At 40.0% G+C, this 22,585-nt stretch overlaps 1 protein-coding gene across 2 annotated transcripts in view; it reads right to left on the reverse strand.

The window, feature by feature from the left end:
* Nucleotides 1-8,432: 8,432 nt before the first annotated feature.
* Nucleotides 8,433-22,585, reverse strand: part of LOC102207004 (semaphorin-5B-like) — a 43,157-nt gene continuing 29,004 nt past the window's right edge. The window contains exons 8-23 of one of the 2 annotated variants that reach the window (XM_005750504.1): nucleotides 21,975-22,188; nucleotides 21,598-21,883; nucleotides 19,493-19,628; nucleotides 17,881-18,088; nucleotides 17,576-17,783; nucleotides 16,899-17,016; nucleotides 16,559-16,743; nucleotides 16,191-16,334; nucleotides 15,947-16,094; nucleotides 14,910-15,135; nucleotides 13,724-13,945; nucleotides 12,893-13,057; nucleotides 11,801-11,950; nucleotides 11,458-11,493; nucleotides 10,597-10,808; nucleotides 8,433-10,497 (exon numbers count right to left, since the gene is read on the reverse strand). In XM_005750504.1, coding sequence (XP_005750561.1) covers nucleotides 10,336-10,497; nucleotides 10,597-10,808; nucleotides 11,458-11,493; nucleotides 11,801-11,950; nucleotides 12,893-13,057; nucleotides 13,724-13,945; nucleotides 14,910-15,135; nucleotides 15,947-16,094; nucleotides 16,191-16,334; nucleotides 16,559-16,743; nucleotides 16,899-17,016; nucleotides 17,576-17,783; nucleotides 17,881-18,088; nucleotides 19,493-19,628; nucleotides 21,598-21,883; nucleotides 21,975-22,188 — 2,820 coding nt within the window. In that variant the 3' untranslated portion in view covers nucleotides 8,433-10,335. Of the gene's footprint in view, nucleotides 10,498-10,596; nucleotides 10,809-11,457; nucleotides 11,494-11,800; nucleotides 11,951-12,886; nucleotides 13,058-13,723; nucleotides 13,946-14,909; nucleotides 15,136-15,946; nucleotides 16,095-16,190; nucleotides 16,335-16,558; nucleotides 16,744-16,898; nucleotides 17,017-17,575; nucleotides 17,784-17,880; nucleotides 18,089-19,492; nucleotides 19,629-21,597; nucleotides 21,884-21,974; nucleotides 22,189-22,585 lie in introns of both variants that reach the window. The other variant, XM_005750503.1, reaches the window with a different exon arrangement.

Here is a 22,585-nt window from a genome sequence, read left to right on the forward strand (position 1 = left end):
AAAAAAAAAATTCTCTGACACTTAAACTGAGGGACCTTTATATATATATATTGTGTTCCCGTGTGTGTGTGTGTGTGTGGGGGGGGGGGGGGGGGATACTCAAGGTTGATGAAGCTATTGTTATGTCTAATTTAGGTGCACCCCTGTCATAAAATTAATAACCCCAATAATAATTCTACATATAACAGTGTCTTTCTTTTCTGTTGTCCGTCATGATTACCTTTAGCTTTGGATCTAGCTCTTGGCTGTTTCAGCTTCTGCAGTTCTCATTATACTAAACGGTTGCCAAGAGATTCTTTTTATTTCCCTCCAGTGATGAGTTCGTTTGTTGTCTCATCAGCTCTTCCAACAAGCGTTTGGCTTATTAAAATCATTTTTATGTAACAAGAAAACAGGTAAGTTTCCATTTCTTTGTTTCATTTCTGCATCACCAAACTGATACCTGCCTGTACTGTAAGCAGGCATCAGTGATATGTGGCATGTATGCTAATAGGGGGCGATTTACCCTCCCCAAATATAGACTCGCAGACAGTACACCTATGCAGAAACGTGGACTAGCCTTCAGGAAAAATCTGAACAAATAAATCAGGTTAGTAGGGGTTTTTATTCAGTCCCAAGAAAGACTTGGGATTGTGAGAACTTAGAAAGGAACTGTGTATGTTATCGACATATTAATGTTGAGCTAATACCAACTATTCATATTCTCTGCAAACCCCACTTTCATGTTGTTTCACGTTTTGCTCAGCAGATGGCAGTATAATCAAAGGGACCGTAACAAGGACCGAACACTGTTTATTGGACCCACCAGTAGGTTCAGGGGCACAACTGAAGTATGTTTTCACCACTGTCCCTTTGAGTTAGTACATGAAATGACATTTCTTTTACTGTATACACCACAGATGTACAGACAAAGCACTAGGCCCCAATAAAAATGTAATTTCTTTAAGTATTTACAAAGTGCTGTTAATTAGAGCAGAGCTTTTCCAGACATTCCTGTTATATTTTGGATGCTTATATTATTTTAATTTGCACACAGAAACAAAATAATTTCACAAAAATCAAAAACTACCAGGATCAAAATTATTATTAACCCCCTTGATGCTAACGGTTAGCTGTGTAATGTATTGTCTCAGACACAACTCCTGAGCAATCTCAGCCCATTCTCTTTCTCCTTGTTGTATATCTTTGCATACTTCAATCTGGCTTGAAGGTTTTTCTTGGTCTGAAACCTCGCAGTCCACTCCCGTACAGGGTTCTAGTGATTCTTGTTCTGTCTTTAGACACATCTCTCACCAGTTTTCTTTCCAGTCTTTGAAATCGTTTGTTTCCTACCTATTCCAGGCTTGTTCTGAACTGTGTCACTCTCTTTGAATGTCTTTCTTTCTTTCTTTCTTTCTTTCTTTCTTTCTTTCTTTCTTTCTTTCTTTCTTTCTTTCTTTCTTTCTAGCCTGTCCTGTGTGGCAGCTTTTGCAATCAAAATCCTGATCATTTATATATATATTTTTTAAAGATTTAAGTTATTTCACTGGTACTCACAGTGTCTTAAATGCTGATGCTTAGCATCACTTGTGCTAGTTCTACATGAACAAGGTATATGATCAAATATCATGCCACCATTTTTGTGCCACAAATTTCACTAATGCCTAAATATCCAAGAGAAACAACAACATTTCGACATTTAGAACAACTATCGAACACACTGCATTGGTCTCATCAATTTACCATGATTAGTTTCGATGCTATGAGCACAAGTGCGGGAGCAGGTGAGGTGGAAAAACTGGAATTCTGGAATAACACAGAAGTTTGACATTGTTCAAGCCACTGCTGATTGGTCAAAAGCAGTAATATTACTATCTGTCACATAACCCGATCTTTGGGAAAAATCCGTGTGGTTCTATAACTTCACGGTGAGTCAGTAAATTACAGCACACATCAGTTTTAGGTCAATGAAGTGGTCAATTTGATGGACTGTCCTGCATCTGAAACTGCAAAAACACATTTTAATTTACTAGAAGAGCTCTTGGTTCAGTTTGTCTAACTGCAAATAAAGATCACAGTTTTCCAACTGAGAATTGTGCCAAACGCTTTTTGGCTGTAAAATTTTGAGAGTAGATCTGCAACATTTTCTTTTTTCATAAGATAATTGAGTTTATGTTGTTATTAGATCATTTAAAATAATTTTCTAGCAAAATGTCACAACAGATGCATGCAATATGTTTTACTTGTATCTGCAGAGAAGCTTCAGCTTCAACAAAGAACATGTTATAGCGCAAGCCAGCTCCTCCATTAGTCAGCCCTCTGAGACACTGAGTGGTTCTTATCTGTTGTTTGTTTTTTTTCCTCCAAGGTACCTGAATGCCTCTGCACTCACCTGGTCAATAACACAGTTATTGTATAGCCTGAGAATATCTTAGTCACTGTGCTTTTACAGCCATCTCTTCTCTCACGCGATCTCTTGTATCTGCAGGCGTGCATCGCATGAAGCCTGGATGAAAACATAACGGTCCGCTGGCAAGGATAACAAAATCTAAGCAGAAACTTTATTTTTGGCTTCTGCAGAGGAAGCATGTGATGTATAGTGTCCCGGAGGCAAAAACAAAAAAATAAAGGTATTGCTAATGTTCCTCTGTGTGTCAGCGCGTGGCACTTTTTTTTCATATATTGAAAAAAACAAAAAATACTTTGATACACTGATTTATGTTCTGAGGCACTTTGATCAGAGAAACCTTCAAACAAGTGAACATAGAAGATTAACTGGCTTTAAAGTGGACAGATTAAGTTGTTTTTGCTTCAAGTTGGGATAATATGGATTGTATTATGGGATGTAAAGACAAGCAGCTCTCTTACAGAGACTCAATCGCGGTTACATTTTAATGTATTTATGTAAGATTGGGAAAAAGCTCCATGAGTAAATGTCAAAGGTGGATTTCACACTTTAAATTATTAAACTGCTTGCATATGTCTGTGACTGAAACTATGGGTTAGGGTCTGCTGCTTATTAACTAAATGAGCAAACAAGAAATGATATCTGGCAACAAAAAAACCCTTCAAAGTTATTAAATCAGGGACCAACTAGGTGCAAACAGTGAGTGACAACACCTTTATGAATAAATACTGCACAGCTACTTTATTAGTTACACCTTCTTAGTACTGGGTTGGGCCCCTGTTGCATTCAGAACTACCTTAATTCTTCACATTATAGATTCAACAGGGTGCTGGAAACATTTCTCCGAGACTTTGGTCCATGTCGACGTGATACTGTCACACAGTTGCTGGAGATTTGTTGGCTGCACATCCATCATGCAAATCTCCTGTTGCAGCACATCCTAAAGATGCTTTATTAGACCAAGATTGTGGTTAGTTTAAGAAACATGACCACGATTATTGAGCTTATGATGATGTGTTATCCTGCTGGAAGCCATCAGAAAATGAGTACACTGTGATCATGAAGCGACAAACATGGTTAGTAACAATACTCAGGTAGGTTTAAATCATTATCATTTGGTATTAAAGGGCCCTAAAGGACCCAAAATGTTCCAAGAAAAGTTGCTTTCACATTGTTTACTGAACTTTTTTCGAGTCTTTATTGTTCAGTTTTGGTGAGATTGTGTAAAGAGACTGATTAGACAAACAGCTGTACCTAATAAAGTGACTAGTGAGCGCAGCTCATCTTCTTTGTACTGTGAAATATTTATGGACTCTACACTCTTCTTTTCCTGCTCCTAAATGGGAAGGGGTGGAAACAGAAATTCACATGAATAAATAAATTAATATGCTGCATGACGGTTGACTATTTTGGTGACCCGGCGTTTTGTTAGCAGCAGATTAAACTCTCAGACAGCAGAGCAGAACTGTTCACTGGACTGTGAACAACAAACACTGGAGTGCCATCTATTCGGGGCAGTGATGTGAAGTAAAGCATTTGGGACTTGATGGGTAGACGCTGGTCTTTTATTAAAAATGTGAGCTAATCAGCGGTTGGTGCCTTTTGTAAATAGTTATTAAATGATTTAATATATTTAATAAAAACAGCATATGTAAGTGCAAGTATGTATTCAAACAGGCAGGTGTTTATCCTGGCAAGCATAGAAACACCATGAATTTATTTAATGTGCACAAAAAGCACGCACATGTAGAAAACATCGTTGCGTATTACGTGTTTTAAAGATTTTTCCTTCCACACTTTTAATCATGTGTCATGTACTTTGGGGCAGGAAGGTGTGGCTTCTCCAACAGCAGACATAGCTGTTACTGCCATGATCCAGCAGCACTGCTCTTACAGTGGGAAGTACAAACAGGATTACAGCCTCAGTCACAGAAAGCAGGATTTCTAAGAACTCGGCCTTGCAGCGCCTTTTATCTTACAGAAGCAATAATCCCACAAAGGCAGCGGTAAATTAGCGGTGGGCAAGCAACAGACCTGACTGCAGCTTTGAAATTTTAGCTTTTAAAATTTGTTACTAATCAAGAGCTCTTCAGCGGTGACTATCCCAAGACCACATTCTGCATAAATCACCATTATGAAGGCATGCAGAGTGTTGTGCATCCTGTTTATTGAGTTAGCGCTACTTTTTTTGACATTGCATATTCTAATTGTTCACATGAGTACCAAAGGATGCCAAGTACATTTCACACTGTCTGCCTGTGTACATTTACAGCAAAAGTATGCCATAAAAAATAACGTTCAAGTGCTCGAAGTAAAGATAGTAATAATAGTACTATTTACAGAAGTGCTAGGTAGGTAACAATGTCACACTATTAAGCATTATTAAGGTATTATAAAGTGCTCATCATTTATATATCATTACTCCTCCTTAGTATGCCATTTGTAAATACAGATATATTTATAAACATATCTGTATTTATAAATGAAACACACTGGAGGCGCAATAACATATAAATGATAAATTAAGCACCTACTAATGCTTAATAATGTGACATTATTATACAGTGTTATCCAGTACTGTAATGGGTAATGCCACCAATTTACCACATTAAATGAAATTATGTCACTGAAGTTATTAACAGTCAGAGTAACAGTGCTGGTAGTTACTGGTTAATTACCAAAGGCTAAAATTTATTAATTGTTATCCATGAATTTACAAATCTACTGTTTTAAGAAAAAGGTAAAGCATATTATTATTATTATTATTATTATTATTTTATTTTTATTTACTTGCCAAATTACAGTCATTTACTTGCATTCATGAACAGAAGAATTACTTTCAGTGATGAAACGTTATGCTTGATTAGTCCAGTAACATGCCCAAAACTGTAGAGCCGGTTAAGTTGCACTGTGAATATACTGGTGCCAGATATTTAATCAAAGCTTTAGTCAAAAGCTTAGATGATTTCAAATTGCCCATTCTAAAAAAATTTCAAAGTAAAAGTCTGCTTCTTTAACAGATTAGTAACATGAGTAAGTAAACAAACGGAGGACATAGTGCAGATAATGTTTTCAGCTTTACTGGCACCTGCACCTTCACTCCCTTCTCCACCTGCTCCTGCTGTTTGTATTATTTATCAGTTATACTCTGTTGACCTGCAAAGATAGAAACATATTCACCCCGGTATACAAAATGGTAAAGTTACCATTTTGACTTACCTGTAAGCTCGTCTGCTCTCAAACAACGTCAAATATTAAAGACATGAGGGAAGTGGAGGCAGTGAAGTCGCTAAAAGAAGAACACCTTGTGACCTTTTGCAGTCAAACGACTTGCAGGGAATAACACCTGAGTGCACAGAAAAGCTACATCTGCAATTCTTTTTATGCCTTTGAGCCCATTTGTTTTATTTCTAGTCTATTTTGGGGGCTGGATAGTGATGTCACACTGTTTTCATGACTGTTCCTCTCTTATTTAAGCTTATATTTATGTGCCCAAGCCCATGCTTGGAGTTGGAGTGATTTTGTGTGACATCAGAAAGAAAACAAAGTAGCTGTGCGTGCTCATCACGTAGTCTTACCTCTAACTGTGCAGGGCTGTGGCCCCAGTTTGTCCCTACAAATGAGATAAAGTGTGAGGGGGTGGGCGGGGGTGCATGACTCTTTTTAGGTACCAAAATTTACCAAAATCAACCACTTCAGAGGGTCTAATACAGCGGGACACATAGAGACTGCCTGGTTCTGCTTTCTCAGCGTTTGGCCTGGCACTCTGACAGCAGCATTTTTCCTAATAACATTCACAGCTGAAGAAACAATCATTTTTAGAAACCAAAGTGCTGACATTTCAGTGGTTCTCCACATCTCAGCTGGAAATATTGATTTTGGTTTAATACACAAAATAAATCTTATTACAGTTAAATCCTTTGTGCAGTTTTTTCCCTCCCAAATTCCAATATCTGTGATTTAAAATTGCAAAATATGTCATCATCATGGTCAGTTTCTCCAGTTTGACCTCGTATCCTCGGGTACAACTGCCTGGACGTAATCTTACTCAGAAGCAAGGCTAGTGTGGGCATCATATTTCTCCTGATCTGTTGGGCATTCAGCACATCCTCTAACCTCTAAACTTAAAGCTCCAGCCTATGTTGCCTTGTGCTCTATTCAACTTTGCTGTATCAGCTCAGTCTTCTTTAGTCTATTTGCAGACAGCTGTAAAGTCAGCATACTGTAGAGTGGTGTAGAGACATCCAAGATATTAAATCAATCAGAAAGATCGATTGAATAAAATAGTTCATTTGATCTTTTTGAACTGAATAGAACGGCATAAAGAGTCTTAAAACTGCACATTCCTGATCTTGTTGTCTGCAAGGCGTACTAGGCATTTGCAATTTTTACTTCCTCATCCTTAAAAATCCTAAAATCCATTGTCTTCGTTTTAAAAGAAGACATTTGTAGTCCAAAACGAGCAGATTTCATCATGAATTTGAAAGATTTTTTGCACTTATTTGATATATTTTTCAATAAATGGTGTGAGGGGAAAAAAAGCAATGACAATCAAACTATTGGCACCAAAATGTATTTTTGTCATCTTCATTGTTTTTTTCAGTGTACATTATAGAAAAATATAGAGTAGCAAAAGTTCACAGTGTCCAAAAGGCAGTGTTAAGTCACATCAATCATATTTAACACAAGCGTTTTTGGGAGCAAAACAAATCCATTTTGGGGATTTTTCTTAAAATATGAGGATAAATTGTGTCCAGTGTGAATCAGATTTGACACCAAAGCGGCCTTTAAATACAAAACTCACTTTCTCTGCCGCAGACAGGGTAGGAACACCGTTTTTAAAAAGACATTTCCACTTTCTTGGTTAAATACATTCAAACATTTGTACACTTTACACAAACATGGACTGTATATTCATGAAAGAATGTCAGTACATGCAGTTACATGTATATAAACACACATATTGTACTATCGGGGCTTTTTTGTTTCATGCTGTGTAAAAATGCTGAGAAACTGGTGCATTCACTTCTTGGTATTTACAAATTAGAGACACAAAATATGCAATATACGTTTTATCATTAACAACACAGGGCTTGGATTTAACACCAAAAAAAATCACTTTACTTTATTGTAAAGTTTATTTGTTTTAAAATAAAAATATACAATTCGGTTCAAATTTGTTATGATTTAGAGGTTAAGGGTGCAAAGTGTTTTTGGTATTACTAGAAGCCAACACATTTTTTCAATTTCCTCTCACAGTGACTTTTATGTGGGAAATTTTCAGCAGTAGAGTTTGAGGTTGGGCTTTTTCGGCAAATCAAAACAGAATCTGGCACAAATCATCAGGAAACTAGAGCCAGTGATCAACCAGTGCACCTCCAATCCAGTTACATTAACAGCTTTTTCAGCTAAAAGCAACGATTTTGTTTCCATGTTCCTAACAGTGGAAAATTAACCGAGTAACCGTGCCAAAGATGCCCCTATTTATTTACCTAATAATTTCCCCAGGAAATGTATTACATTATATTTTATATTATGTAAAAAATGGCACATTGTAAGAAAAATTACCCACCATTTGAAGAAATAAGCAACAAATAGCTGAAAAACACATTTATACAAGTGTGTGCAATGTTGTCCAAGTAATGAGACACGCCATCACGAGACGAAACTTAAGTTACACTCACCGGCCACTTCATTAGATACACCTTACTAGTAATAACTTTGACTCTGTCATAATTCCTTGTGGCATAGACTCACAAAGGAGCTGGAAGCATTCTTCAGAGATTGATGGGTACAGTGTAGCGATGAAGGGATGAACATGGTCAGCAACATTACTCAGGCGGAGTTTAAGCAAAAGACTATATTAAAAAAATGTTCCCCACACAATTCTGCTACCTGCTGAGGTTTGATTAAAGGTAAATTCTGACCCTGCCGTCTGAATGTTACAATACAAATTGAGATTTGTCAGATCAGGCAACATTTTTCCCATCTATTACCCAATTTTGGTGAGCTTGTGTTAATTGTAGCCTCAGTTTTCTGTTCTTAGCTGACAGGACTGACATCCAGTGTGGTATTCTGCTGCTGTAGCCTATGCTCATCTGCGTACTTGGTTTGAGTTACTGTTGTCTTCATCGTTCTTCATCATTCTGTTGCTCAGTTTGAACTTCAGCAGCTTCAAAATTTGATCAATTTTGAATTAAGAGACGTGCAGGGAGAAAACAGTTATTTTCTACGTTGTCTTCCTCAATGGAAAACACCAACGTTTAAGCACATTTTATCATCTTAAAGTTTTACACTTTAAATTTGTGCAGAACCAAAACATAAACCAAAACATTTTTGTATTTTTTGGGGGCAGCAGTTGTTTCCCAGTCACTTCAGTATGTGCTATTAAATAAAAACAAAAATTGTAGCCACCATAAGCAAGTTAATCACAAAAAAGTTACATTTTGTTGCATGAAATTAATATTCATTTGAAAAGTCGAACACTGATAATGAATTATTCACATTCTGTTGAAATATACATGAACAGCTGTATTGTTTTTGGTGATTTTTGAACAGTAGCCTTGTAAAATCGGGGCGGTACGCCCCCATATTTTTCCATAGCTGAATCAGCATGAATCTGTGAACACCCCTAAAATAATTTGTTCATTCTGCTGATAGAAAAGTTGGCAAACATGCATTTTCTTCTTTTCTTTTTTTTACCAATGTACAGTACGAAGTCAAGCGTGTCAAAAATGTCCTCTTCAGGATTGCTGTCCATCGTTTTGCCAGCTAAGTATGAAAATTAAAGCGAATAAGCTGCGAGTCTGTTAATTTCTTAGCTTTATTCAGAGTGGAGATGTTCCTTAATACCCATCATTTCATGGATCTGTTTTTTTATCATGGAAATCAGTCTTTGCAAAAGAGTCCAGTGGATCCAGTTACACACAATGTCAGCGGAGTTCAAGCCCTGGAGGTTTGGGTTCTGCTTTCTGGCACCCTGAGCATGACCAGGGCACTTCAGGGAGGGTGAAGTGAGTAGACGGGGGGGATCCCTGTAGATGGTGGTTTCATCAGAGAACAAACGAGCCTTAAAAAACAAAACAAAACAAGTCCTCCTCTGGGAGGTAAAAGTTGATGCACTGTGGCTCACGAACAGATGCACGCACAACATCTGAAACAAGGGCCGGATCGATCGGACCACCCACAGCTCGTTCTTGGTTACTGGCTCATAGTCTCTGCAATCAGTAAACCAGTCACCTCTCATTCTGGCTCTAAGAAAACAGGCAGCTACATGGTGAAGAAAGGGAGGAAACGAAAAGGCTGCCGGCTTTTGTGGGATACTGAAAGTACCGTCAAAATATAAGAATTTAAAGAACTTCCTACAGATGCGGAAAACTAAAAAGACACTCACGATGTGCTCTCAGTAGCGCTTCTTTATATGTGAACTGTAATTTGGGATCACCTTTGTTTTGCTTCTTCCTTTATATTTACACAATTGACCTTATTTTGAAGATTATTAGTCCCCAAATCTGGGATTAATAAATTCAATCTTCCCTAGTTACAGCACCACACAGTCCACGTTGACTGACTGCGGGGTTTTTGGGCTGGCAGACATTTATTCTTGTTAGGGTAAAATGACAAATCGTGCAGGGAGATGGTGCGCAGACGGGTCAGATTTTTTAAACAGGAATATTACATCTGAGTGATTTATACTCGAAATCTTTATAATCTCAGCGCTGTGGTCAAAAATGATATTGAGTTGTGACACACAGCTGGAACTGCTTTAAAGCAAAGAAATAGTCCAAAACCAAAATGACTTGCATGGCCAAATATTTGGGTATTTCATGAATAACTCTAATAGAAATCATTTTGGTGTTTACCTTAAGACTATTTAAGACTTTGCTCTGATTTCTGAATGATGAGCACATTGTGGTGGATGAGTTTGTTGGCTGAAGCCCGGCCTCCTCTCAGCTGTGCATGTAGGTCCTGCAGGGCGAGTCTGGATGGAAGTCGTACTTGCTCAAACTGGAAGGGTAGTAGGTGGTGGCAAACATATTGCCTGAGGGCACCGGAGAGGGGAAATGGTTGCATGTCTCATCGTTGACATGAATGTTGTTCTTGTTCAGCATCTACAAAATGGCAAACCGTGTTTTATAAAAATCCTCACTTAAAAACCTTTAGAGTCTATAAACCATTTAGAAATGTATTTAAAGTAATTACAGGCCCACCTTGAACTCCATGGGGATGTACTTCTCATTCTTTGGCGTGGCGTTGCCCTGCTTGTTGTAAGTGAGGTGGTTTGGTGTGCTCGGGTGGATTACCGCTGACTCTGCCGATGGTCGGTTCAGGTGGTGACAGTATGTGAAGGCCAGAGCTGACAGGAGGGCTGCTGCAAAGAAACTGGCTAAGCCCACAGCTGCCAGCTGGAACAAGGTAAAGGCTGTACACAGGGAGGTGGGGAAGGAAGAGCACAGAAACAGAGCCATTGTTAAACCAGTGAGAAGTTTGTGACTAGTTTTCCACTTCCACTTGAACGCAGCTTATATTTGTGGATCTGTGAAGAGCTGGCAGTGTGAAATTTCTCGTGCTCGTGGGTCATGTCGTATGCATTTGCAACACTTTTGAGGTAAAATTTTCACTGTAATAGGAAATAGTCTGTCTAGAAGGTGGTGTAAAAAATGTGAGCTTTTGTTAGAAGGGAAAGAAAGCGAGGAACTAAAAGCAACTGAAAGTTGATGTCACTACCTGAATGGGACCAATATCGATTCCACATTTTCGGCCAATCCCGTGCCACGCGGGGCCGAAGTCACAAACAAAAGTCAATATGGTACCAACTGTGTGGTACACATCAGGAGAAGAAGAAAGCCAATAACTTTTACAAGAATGGCTAGTTGTTGCTACATCCTCCAATTAAACCGAGGAGATACTGATTTGGTTTGGATGCAACGCTGGAAGAAAAGCAGGAAACCCTGCAGATATTTCATGCTGGGAATTGAAGAGCGCAGGAGGTGTGTATGTGTGTAAGCTGGGAACAATGTGTAATTATTTGGGGGAGAGTGAACAGAAAGACATCAGTTGTTTTCACTCACTTCCACAGCTCTGGTCCTCCTGACCGGGCAAAATGACTGCAGAGAAAGAGAAATGAAAAAAAAAAAGCCATCAATGTAGAGAAGAAGAAAAAAGAAAATCACAGCAGCTCCGAGAGATCAAACAAGACAAAAGTAGTTAATTTCTCACAAAGCCTTCCCTGTTCTCGAGGTAGGCACGCTGCTGACATCTCCGCTAATTCATCTTTTTAATTTTCTCCAAATGCAGAGTGAACAAGTCAGCATTTAGCGTGCCTGATTAAACTTTTCATTCAAGTTAATTTTTCCAGCTTATATCTGCAACAGTCTGCAGCGGTCCTGTTTACATGTGCGATCATGCGCTTACCCGGCACCTCGTGAGGCTGGCACGGCCTAGACTGGGTGACGTTGCCCTGGCAGAGACTGACCTCAGCCTCTTGGTTCTCATCGCAGCGGCGGGTGCGATGCTGCAGGCCCTCGTCGTCACAGTCCCCCCACTCTGTCCATTCACCCCAACCTGCAAACACAGGAATCAGGGAAAACGACAAACGTCCAAATGAGAAATGGGAAAATAAATGAGCATTTTTCCAATCACCAACAAACTCAACCTCCTCTGCAAGGAGAGGAACTGTGTGGTAAGTCACCAAGAGTGCAGCCTGACGAGTTCTGGCCACAGTGCATCAGTGCAATGGTCATCATCATCAGTCAGCAACCTTGTGTGCCTCCCGGGATCGCTTTGTTTCGCGAACAAAAGCCTAAAATGGACGAGGAGTTGATTACACCGATTTGCCTCCCGTGTCTCTGCATTTTTTTTCTTCTTTTCAAAGTCCAAGGGAATAAAGATATACAAGAAGCTGCTCGCATCCAAATTCACGTCGATAGGGAAATTTGGAGCTATTTCATTAACTGTTTTTCCGTTCCTTCTCCGACCTTCAGACGACGCATGCTGGGAGAGGCTCCAACGGCCACATTGTTTTCCTTCTCATCACAAATATTGATTGGCCCGTGTGGGGGAGATTTCCCATCAGTGGCCAAAGAAGAAGCAGTTATTTAATCTAGATAGACTGAGAGAATCTAGAGAGTATTTTTAATGGTGTAATAATTGCAATGAATTTTTAAAAATTTAGAAATTTGGATAAAGGGGTTGTTTGTAAGAAAGTTATAAGCTGACTTTTATCTTTAACTTCACAACATTGATGTTCAAATCAGATTAACTGCAGTCCTTTGTAGTGAATCCCCCCCTAAGACACAGAAATTCATATTATAACTGCTGATAATATCTGTACCATAATTTACTCATCTTCACTTCAGTTAGAAAGCTTTTGTCTTCAAACCTAGACACAGACAAAATCTGCTAGTGATGTAATATGTTCAACTGATCCATCTGTGACCATTACACATCTTTGGTTTGTCTGAAACCTTCCATAGTGCGGCTTCACATATCCCTTCATACCCTCACAGGCGTGTATATTACAAAGGGCCTCTTCAGTATGCAGGCCTATGCAGATATCTCCTCCGTTGGCAGGGGGTGGGCTGCTGCATGTCCGAGTCCTCTGGTAGTGCCCGCCTCCACAGCTGGACGTGCACTGGGACCAGGCAGACCAGCAAGACCAGGCTCCATTCACTAGATTTAGAAGAAAACCCCATAATAATGTAACACAATGTAATGCAAGCTAATGATGGTATATAACAGTTTCATGTAGCTGTGACCTCAGTGCACAAGTGTTTTTAATTGGCATTTTTTTCCACTGGCCACCAGGGGGAGATTCATATAGTAGCAAAAAGTCTAACTGTGCAGAGGTCTATTGCGGAGGGCCATGAGTACCAAAACGAATTAAATAAATATATCATTAAATAATAAATCAAATGTGCCATTAATAAATTAAAATTGGAAAAAAAGAATTATTAAATTCAATTAAATGAATGAATATTCAATTATTTATATACTGAATTAATTAATGATTTAATGATTGATTATTTAATGAAACACAACAATAAATGAGACATACAACATACATTCATCTTGTAAACGATCGTCCCCACTAGAATAAAGACAGACAGGAAATCAATGTATGCATGCTTTAGGATGTGGGTACCTAATGATTGTTAGCCGCTAACACGTGAGCATGCAGTGACCACAGTTCTGCAGTCAGATCCACCACCCAATCAACATCAGCTCTAGGCTTAATGCTTAATGGGACCTCAGTGTCCAGCTGGTAATGTCACTGTGGTTGTGTCCACCATTTATATACAGTCTGTGAGGTACAGTGCACTAGAAGCTCTCTGTTACCTGGACACGGTTGAGTGTTGCAGTCCTGATACTCCACCGGCGATCCCACACAGGCGCTGGGGTTGATCCTCCCTTCTATCGTCAAGCAGCTGCGTTTCCGAGTTCGGAAGCCTCTGGAGCACTGCTGGGAACAGCTGGACCACGTTTCCCAGGATCCCCATCGGGCACCTTGTGGCTGGGATGAAGTTCGGACACTTGTCTTCATTAAGTCTTCAACCAAAGCTGGCAACAAATATAAAACACATTTTGTTCTCTATCTTAGAATCCAAACAAGGGAAACAAATTACACTAAAAAAATATACAAGTCGATCACAACATCTGCCACAATCTGCTGAACGAGTCAGAAATTTTCTCTGAATTCAAATCGGAGACACGCTATTGTATGGTTTTATTGCTAAGCTCAGCAGCCAGCCTGTTATGAAACAACAATTAGCGAGGTACAATGCAGGCACAAAATGAGCTAGATTTCCCTGTACGCTGACACACACATACAGTTGGTATACCCACAATTGCAAATTATTTACATATGAATCAGAAGCGCTTCCTGAGGCTTTTAAATGAGGCCACCAGAAACATTTCATTAAGATTTTCTTTTCTGAGGATGACAACTTGAGAGCAGTCACACAAGCTACGAAAAACAATGACATTTCCCACTTCCTCAGCTTTACTTATTTTGGAGTAAATACCCAAAGGGTGATACAATCCAGATTCTATGAGAGAGAAGAGAAAAAAAACAAAAGCTTAGATGACTCTGAGGGATGAAGGAAGAGGACATCTGCTTCCCCACAACAGTTCAATGATGTTTAATCAATCTGCTGACTGATGTCCACAGACAGGAAACCAGCTGTGTTTAGCGTGGCATACTGGGAGATATGCCACCAGCAGTGCTGATAAAAGCTCAGACAGATACAGCTCTAGGCAGATAGCGTGTGTACGACTGCTGTATGGAGTCGAAAAACTTCACAAAAATGATTCAAACCTTAAAAAATTTACCCCCGCTTACCCTCCCTGTGGAATCCAGGTACACCTGCATTCTAGCAGGTAATCACAGCAACAGCTGTGTTTGCACATTTACAATCAAGCACATCTGCTGTGACTTACAAACAGAAAATATGGCAACATTTCTAGTTTCCCTAAGTTGTTAAACTCGCTTTTCCACATCTCCCAGCTTATTTCCAGTACTCACAGTCAGTCTGGCAAGCTCCAGACCCGTCGTTGGGGCAGAAACGGGTCTCCACCTTCTTCCTGCCCAGCTGGAGCTGCTGGGGGTCCGGCAGAAGTGCCCGGCATGTGTACCTGAATCTCTGCTCCTGCCGTGACCCGTCTTGGCTTACATTGACGGGCATCCACTGGGTCCAGGGGGTGTTACGACGAACTTCAGGGCAAGCCTCCAGGTTACAGGCTTTGTACTCCTGCAGAACAGGATGGAAACAGCTCATCAACTTTAGAGCTAATGAAAAGGCAAATCCCAGCAGGCTACAGCTACTGCTGTCTATCCTATCACAGCTACATCTCCCAATTGATTGCAGAGAGAGCCTGCTGCCTTATTATATCCTGCCAAACAACACAAACATTACAGTTTTCCTGGGAGAGGGCTCAATCATGCAGCAACTTACTGTATTTAATAGGACATAAACTTGAGCTTTATTGAATGCAATGAAGAACAAAACCCTTTTTAGATGTGAGTTTTCCCCAGGTACAGACATTAAAGTTTAATGCAGAAGGACTTCCAGCCCTTTAATTGGGTAGTGCTCGGAAAGTTTTTCTCTACAACAGCTAACTTTGACTTTTTTTTTGCCCTCAAAAAAGTAAGTATAAGTATTGTTAGTAAGTATAAATAAATAATTCTGACAATACAAAATGAAAAAAAATGTAGAAGTTTTCTAGAAATAGAATAGCAGAGCAGATAGACTGGGTTGGCTCAGATTTCCCAAGTGTTTCCAAAAAATGGCAGGGCTTCAGAGTTCAAATGTATACCTAATAAAGTGGCCTATGATGTGGACAGATAGACAGATGTTTTCCCCCAAGTCTAGTAGACTGAGACTGAGCAGAAAGAGCGGGGACTGTGTGTACCTGCTGTACAATCTGAGGTACTTGTGGGGAAAACAAACGTCCTTTATCTTGTTGTGTAATAAAAACAGACAAGTAGGTCACTCATGTCTGCAAATCAACTTGGATATTATTTTGCCTACTCTCTTCTCTTCACATATAGAGCAAAAATACCGTAGCACATCCAGGACAGCTGTTTCCGTTCTCACAGCTTCTCGTCCTGGAGTGGACCCCCCCACCACAGTCAGCACTGCAGTGAGCCCAGGGTCCCCACGCAGTCCACACTATGGGAAGTGGGCATGGCTTTTTCTCATTGCACAGCCTGAAAATACAAAGAGGAATGCACACTCACTCACACACAGAGCTTTGTAATGCAGTAATCGGGCCTGATTGCTAAATTCTGAAGTAACCTCCTCACCTCTCCTCCCGTCCCTGGCCGACACAGACTCTACCGCCGTGGCGAGGTGCGGGGTTATTGCAGGAGCGCTGCCTCACCTCAAACCCAATGCCGCAGCTGCTGCTACACTGGCCCCACGATGACCAGGGAGTCCAGCCGCCATTCCTGAGAAAGAGAACGTAAGAATGGATGTGACTGAGCCTGATGTTTTAAAACGAATGTGTTTTTTAAGCAAACTGTCTCCTTTTATGAGTGTATTAGTTGTTAGAATATAGTTGAACATAAAGGACTATTTTTAGATTTACTTACATAACAGTGCATTTTTTTCAAAGATTGATTTCAAAGGATTAGTATGGGAATAATGGATGTCTGCATGAAAAGAAATATACCTGGAGCAGTTTGCCACCTGGATCGTCGGGCCCTTGCATTCAATCCCTCCACATCTGGCCACCGGTCCATTGCAAAAGCGCGACCGACACAAACAGCTGCTGATGGAGCCATCACCATCATCGTGGTTACAAGGCTGCCAAGGCTTCCACGGACCAAAACCACCATCCTGAGTCAGGTTCCTCACCTCCAGAGAGGATTAGAGAATCACATATGATAATTAGCATGCTATATTAGGCTAGTGATAATGAGTTTTTGTTATCAAACAGGGAACTTGTGATGAAATTCTTATTAGAAGTGAGACAGGAAAGATCTATACAACAGACAAACCCAGTGTCTTACAGGGCATTCAGTGATGTTCTGCGTCCACTGGTTCATGTTGGAGCTCTCCTCGATGGTGGTGCACCGCTTCTGTTTATGATCCCAGCCACAGTAAGGGTCCCGGGCCTCCATGCAGGAGCTAACAGGTATTTAGATAGACTATCAGTGTCTGTAGATGCCTTTCTTTAGCAGTTTGCAGATTTTTAAGCTGACACAAAGTCGGACAATCTACTGATTGTTGTGTTTCTGCTCATAAAAGATCTCCTGTTGTGTTTTGAGTGAGAAAGCTGTCAACTATTCCAGCAGTGTACTCATTGTCAACAAAATTCATAAAAGCCTGCTTGATATGTCTGCTCTGAGTCTTGCAGAACTGTACCCTGACAGTCCAAAATGTGTCTCTTTGTAGGGAAGATAAATAGGGCTCTTAACAGAATCATCTTTGTCAGCATTTGTTCGCAGGCCCTTAAGACTTGGACACCCGCGTGTGTTTCTTAGTAGATTTGCCCACTCATCACCAGCACCAGAAAATCAATATATGAGCAGGCTCACACAGACTAAAGGCTACAATTTTTCATTTTTCTTATGCTAAATATTTATACTCGGTCATATTTATGGTTCTTATGTTCATTAATCTGTAGGTATATTTGTTTCTATTTGGTATAAAGACTAAAAGCATTTTAGAAAATCTTGGACCAAACCGTTCAGTTGGGTAGCTGGAGCAGCGCTCTAATGGGATCTTCACCAATCTGTCATTGAGGCCCACAAACAGTGATCTGTCATTGTGGAGAATTTGCAGACTCTTTATTGGCCCCACTTTCCCTTCGGGCAGGATCCTGAGCTCCTCCAGGTAGCAGTCATGCAGGCTTTTATTGGTTGTGGAGAGAGCCTTCAGAATGGTGCCATATTCTTTTAAGATAATAGTAATAAGAGCAAGCTCCAGGATAGCAGATAAAAAAACGGTTCGAGTGATTATTTTCTAATTTTTAATTAGAACATGTCTCACCCGTGCCGATGTACATGACGTGGTAGAGAGAGTGTCGGCCCTGCACGATATCCACCACCAGCTTAGAGAAACGTAGGTTGTCCTGGGTGAGCAGGGGGTTGACGGTTACTGGCTGGACCACGTCGTTCATGAGGAAGAGCCGCTGGGCGTCCTGGAGGCTGCGCTCTGTCAGGTTTCCCCCATTGGCGCCCTCCTCTAACGTGCCACACTGAGCAGTCAAGAAGGAGGCAGCAGAAGGGCGTTTAGTGAAAGGGAAGCTTCTCATATTGTGTCTGTGAAGGTTCTTAGTCCTCCAGGTCATCGTAGTCTAAGGAGCTTGGAAAGAAGCCCGTTTTCACACCTTGGCTCACGTGATTAGGTAGAGGATCATTAGGGGGTCCTTTTGTCCCTCTTGGGGGGAAACTCCCACAGGGTTTAATCTGGGACTCTCCACCATTTGACCCTAGAACTGAAGAAGCTTCTCGGATGAGAGGTGAAACGTCTTCAAGCAACTTGAAGTCCAGACGCTTTTCTTTCCAAGCTCCTTAGACTTCTTATACTGTGTTATTATGGACAGTCTGCATAATTCATAATCCAGAAAAGTCTTATTTGTAATATACTGGCCAATTATGCAGTCTCCTAGTTCTTCGTCTAGCTGAAACATGCATTTAAACACACGTCTCTTAAGATTCTCCACCTCAAAAGCCCATTTTCTTCTGATGCTGCTCTTCATTCAGTGTTTGTGCACTGCACCTCCACATAAGGCAGGGGTGTTAAACATAAGGCCTTAATCTTTACTGGCCCAGTAAAGATTAAAATTTGGCCCACTGGAAGGCGCTAGAAAATGTGGAGGAGAGATATTTGGTACTTTTAACTGTATTTTCACAAGTTTTATATCTTTTTCAACTGATAAAGACCTCCCCTGCAGCTATGCATGCTACACCAAAGTAATGAAGTTATAAACAATTAAATGACAGAAAAGTTCCTGGTTTTTACAGTGTCCACAGTAAAAAAAAAAGAAAAAGGGTAAAGTCCGATGATGGATATCTTATTATCGTTAGGCATGTAAATAGTTTTGTGCATGCTAGCTTAATGGCAATCTTACAGGCAACAAATGCTTCATGAAAAAATTGTTAAGCTTTTTTTGTTTTATATTTAAGGACAAAATTTCAGGCAAGATCATTACTGTTGCTAAAGGACTGTTAGCGACAATGTTAATTTATATTAAATAAATGCAAGGTTAAAATTGCACATAGCAAAACACAAGCTTATATACAGATATTATACAACAGGAAATGTGACTACAGTTTCCCTGTAGCTCAAACTGAATAGCACTTTGCAGATGCATTGGGAAATTTGCCAAGCATTTATTTTGGGGACATGTATTTGTTGGAGCTGAGCAAAACTTCTCTGCTGCACTGCATTTAGATATCTGCAATCAGCACAGAGTGATGAAGTGGATGTCAGTCTTTTGAAAATTTCTTTACAAGCCTTCGTGGAATTGCTGGGCAACTGTGGCAAGATAAAGCTGTTTGCTTTAGTGTCCTCACCAACCTCATGTTCTCAGAGAAAAATACATATGTATAAAGAAGTCTGAATTCTTTGTCATTGTCCAAGTTTTGAAATGAGTTACCTGAAAGTTGGGTATAGGGTTTGGAGTGGCCAGCCAAGCAGTGCGCGGGTTCTCCTGGTATCGAAATGGTCCATTGAAGGCTTGGGTGATGGCGCTCAGATTAAAAGCACAGACAGCAGAAGCTGATATGCTGTTTCTAGAGAAGCACAGGAAATTACAATGCTCAGGTCTTAGCTAATGAATGTGAAGGAAAGCAAACATTCTTGAGCACATCTCTACAGAAAAGCACATATTTCTTGAATTGTTAAATATATAACAGTAAAAAACAAACATAACCTTTTAGTTGCCTCAGTTGAAACTACTCTATGGAATAAACATTAGTGTAAAGGTGTGTAGTCTTAAAGCAAGCCCCAAAGGCACAGCTGATATGGGAGAGGACACATTTGCCAAAATAAATTACCTTTCATACAAACATGATAAGAGAGATTAATAGTTAGTACTTTTGGTCAAAGTTTTATTAAAAAGCCTCAAAATGCTGTCTAGGTATATTAGCCAGAAAAAGACTAATGTACACAATATCACTGTAACTTACCAAACCAAGTGTTTTTTACTTGGCTTTAAATAAGGCAATGTACAAATGCCAAAATGTTCCTTTAATGGCCAATGTGTTAACATTTACGACTTTAAAGAAGAAAAAATCACATTTCTAGCACAGTATAATAACTTGTCTTGGTTTTTATAGACAATGACAAAGTACATGGCAGCTGTCCAGGAACAAATGCTTTAAAGCTATGTGTAATTAAGGTTGTGTAGACCTGGAGTGACCTGTAGGTGCACAGACAACTGTAGCTGCTAGCTATAGTCTCACCTCAGCTAATTCATGCCCATATTTTCCACCAATTTTGTGAAATTATGTGACAGACAGTATTGCCTTCTGGGTAGTTCATTGTACTAACAGGCTGTCTAACTCTTTTGAGTCAATTCTATGCATTATTGATTGTATTTAGGACAAATTGGCTAATGACTACTGTTGCAAAAGGTCTATTAGCGACAGTGTTAATTTATATTAAATAAATGCAAGTTTAAAATTGAACATAGCAAAACACATGCTTATATACAGACACTGACAGTGTGTCAGTGTGGCAGCATGTGTGTCAGTGGAACACAATTTGCTAACCTAGCTAGCTTTCAATAGCTAGCTTAGCACTCCATCCTTGTGTCTATATTTAGCCACATTAAGCAAGCTGGTAACAGCAAAAACACAAAATTTGTTGGTGAGGCTACAGTGAGTGCATCTTTCTTTCATATCCTCCTGAGAACCGAGGAAAGTTTCTTTCATTGTAACTTTTTTGTGATGTCCTGCCTATTTGGAGCTGAAAGAGGCCACCCAAACACACTTTTGAAAACAACAGGACTTATTAGGGTAGCTCAAATAAGTCAAAATATATTGACCAAAAACAAACATCCATTAAAGAGGACATAAATGAACAGACTGGTTCTCAGGAGGATATACTCTATGACCCAGTGACCCAGTGTTTTGAGTTTTAGTTCATTTTGATGTTTATATGTTTAAGCTCATTAGGTTTCCTATGTTCATTTGCTTATCAGTTCCCCCTTGTGTTTTCAACCCCTGTGAAGTCTCCCTTGCCCTTCATGTGTTTCATGTCTGTGAGTCTCATATTGTCATGTCTGCATTATGTTTCCTGTTTTATTTTGAAGGGGTCCGGTGTTCCTATGTTCAATGTTTTTAGTTTTACTCTCCTCTTGTGACGTCGTTATGTTCATGTGTGTCAGCTGTTTCTCTATGTGTTTCCATTTCCCTCATTATCCTCCTGTGTGTATTTAGTCGGTGTGTTCTGGTCATTCTTTGTCAGGTCGTCTGTTGGCCACGCCATGTTTCCAAGTTTCATGTCTAGGTTTTTCTTGTTGTTTGTTTAGTTCTCCCAGTTTAGGGTAATGTTAGTTTTACTTCAGTCTGCCTTGCCCTTTGTTTGTTCCTTTCTTACCAGCCATATTAAACGGCTTGCTTTTTGTTAACATTCAAGTGTTGTTCCCTGTTCCTTGGAGTCTGCATTTTGGGTCCTTCTCGTCAATTCATACAGTCTGCCCTCGCCAGACTGTGACATAAAGTCTATGAAATGACATTATTAACAAACAGAACTCACACATTAGTGGTAAAAATGCCATAAATCAGATCTTGCTCAGGTAAGTAGAAGGTGCTCTGGAGCTCGTTGTAGTAAAAGGGGATTTCTCCTGAGCGTGAGCAGTTGAGGCGAGCCTTCATGAAGGTGGTCCAGGTGTCCTCCAATAGAAAGCGTCCACCCATATCATTCTTACAGACCCGAGCCACTCGAGAGAACACCATTTTCCCACAGTCATTTTCCACCGCAGTTTCCCTCAGGAAGAAGTACGCAAAACGACCAATCTCATAAACAGACACAAAATGAGGCTCTAGAAGAATAGAAGAGGCAGAGACACAGGTCAGCGTGATGGATCAACGAAAGAGTGATGAAAAGGACAAACTTTGTGGTGCTTTGTTAACCGTTGAGCCATTTAGAGTTGTACTGGGCGGTGCGCAGGGGCGGCATGTTGCCCAGGCTCCTGTAGATCACTGGGTCACGTCCAGAGAAATCAATCACTGTGGCAGCATACAGCTCGCCCTTTTCTGTGATCATGGCAGTGGAGTTGTGACGCGGGTCGTAGGGACATCGGGCAACACCGTTCACAGTGTCTAACACCTGACTGAGGTTAGAAATCTGACGAAAAGAAGGGAAAACTGAACTAAGCATTTCCTGCTATTTTAGTGGGTTGACAAGCAATTTTGTTCTTTCTGTTTTTATCGCTTTATTCGCATTATTTCAAAACTTTTAATGAATTTCAAAACTTTTAATAATGTAATCTTCAGTTTCTATCATTTCCCAAATGCACAAAGCTGCTGAAGACATCTGAGGATCACAAAGACACCAAAACTATTTATAATTATTAAATATAATTACAAAATATATAGAGAAAAGATAAATTAGCTAATCAAAGTGACTAGAAGAAAATGACTTTTATTGTCAGATTTCTTGATTTTATCCTTTTTCCATTTTACATTGAGCTCTAGCAACTTATAATTGTCTTTCTTTTAATTACCCCCAAAAGGATTTTAGA

Source organism: Pundamilia nyererei, unplaced genomic scaffold (assembly GCF_000239375.1).
Source record: "Pundamilia nyererei isolate P.nyererei 1_Seehausen unplaced genomic scaffold, PunNye1.0 scaffold00276, whole genome shotgun sequence".
Classification (NCBI taxonomy): Eukaryota; Metazoa; Chordata; class Actinopteri; order Cichliformes; family Cichlidae; genus Pundamilia; species Pundamilia nyererei.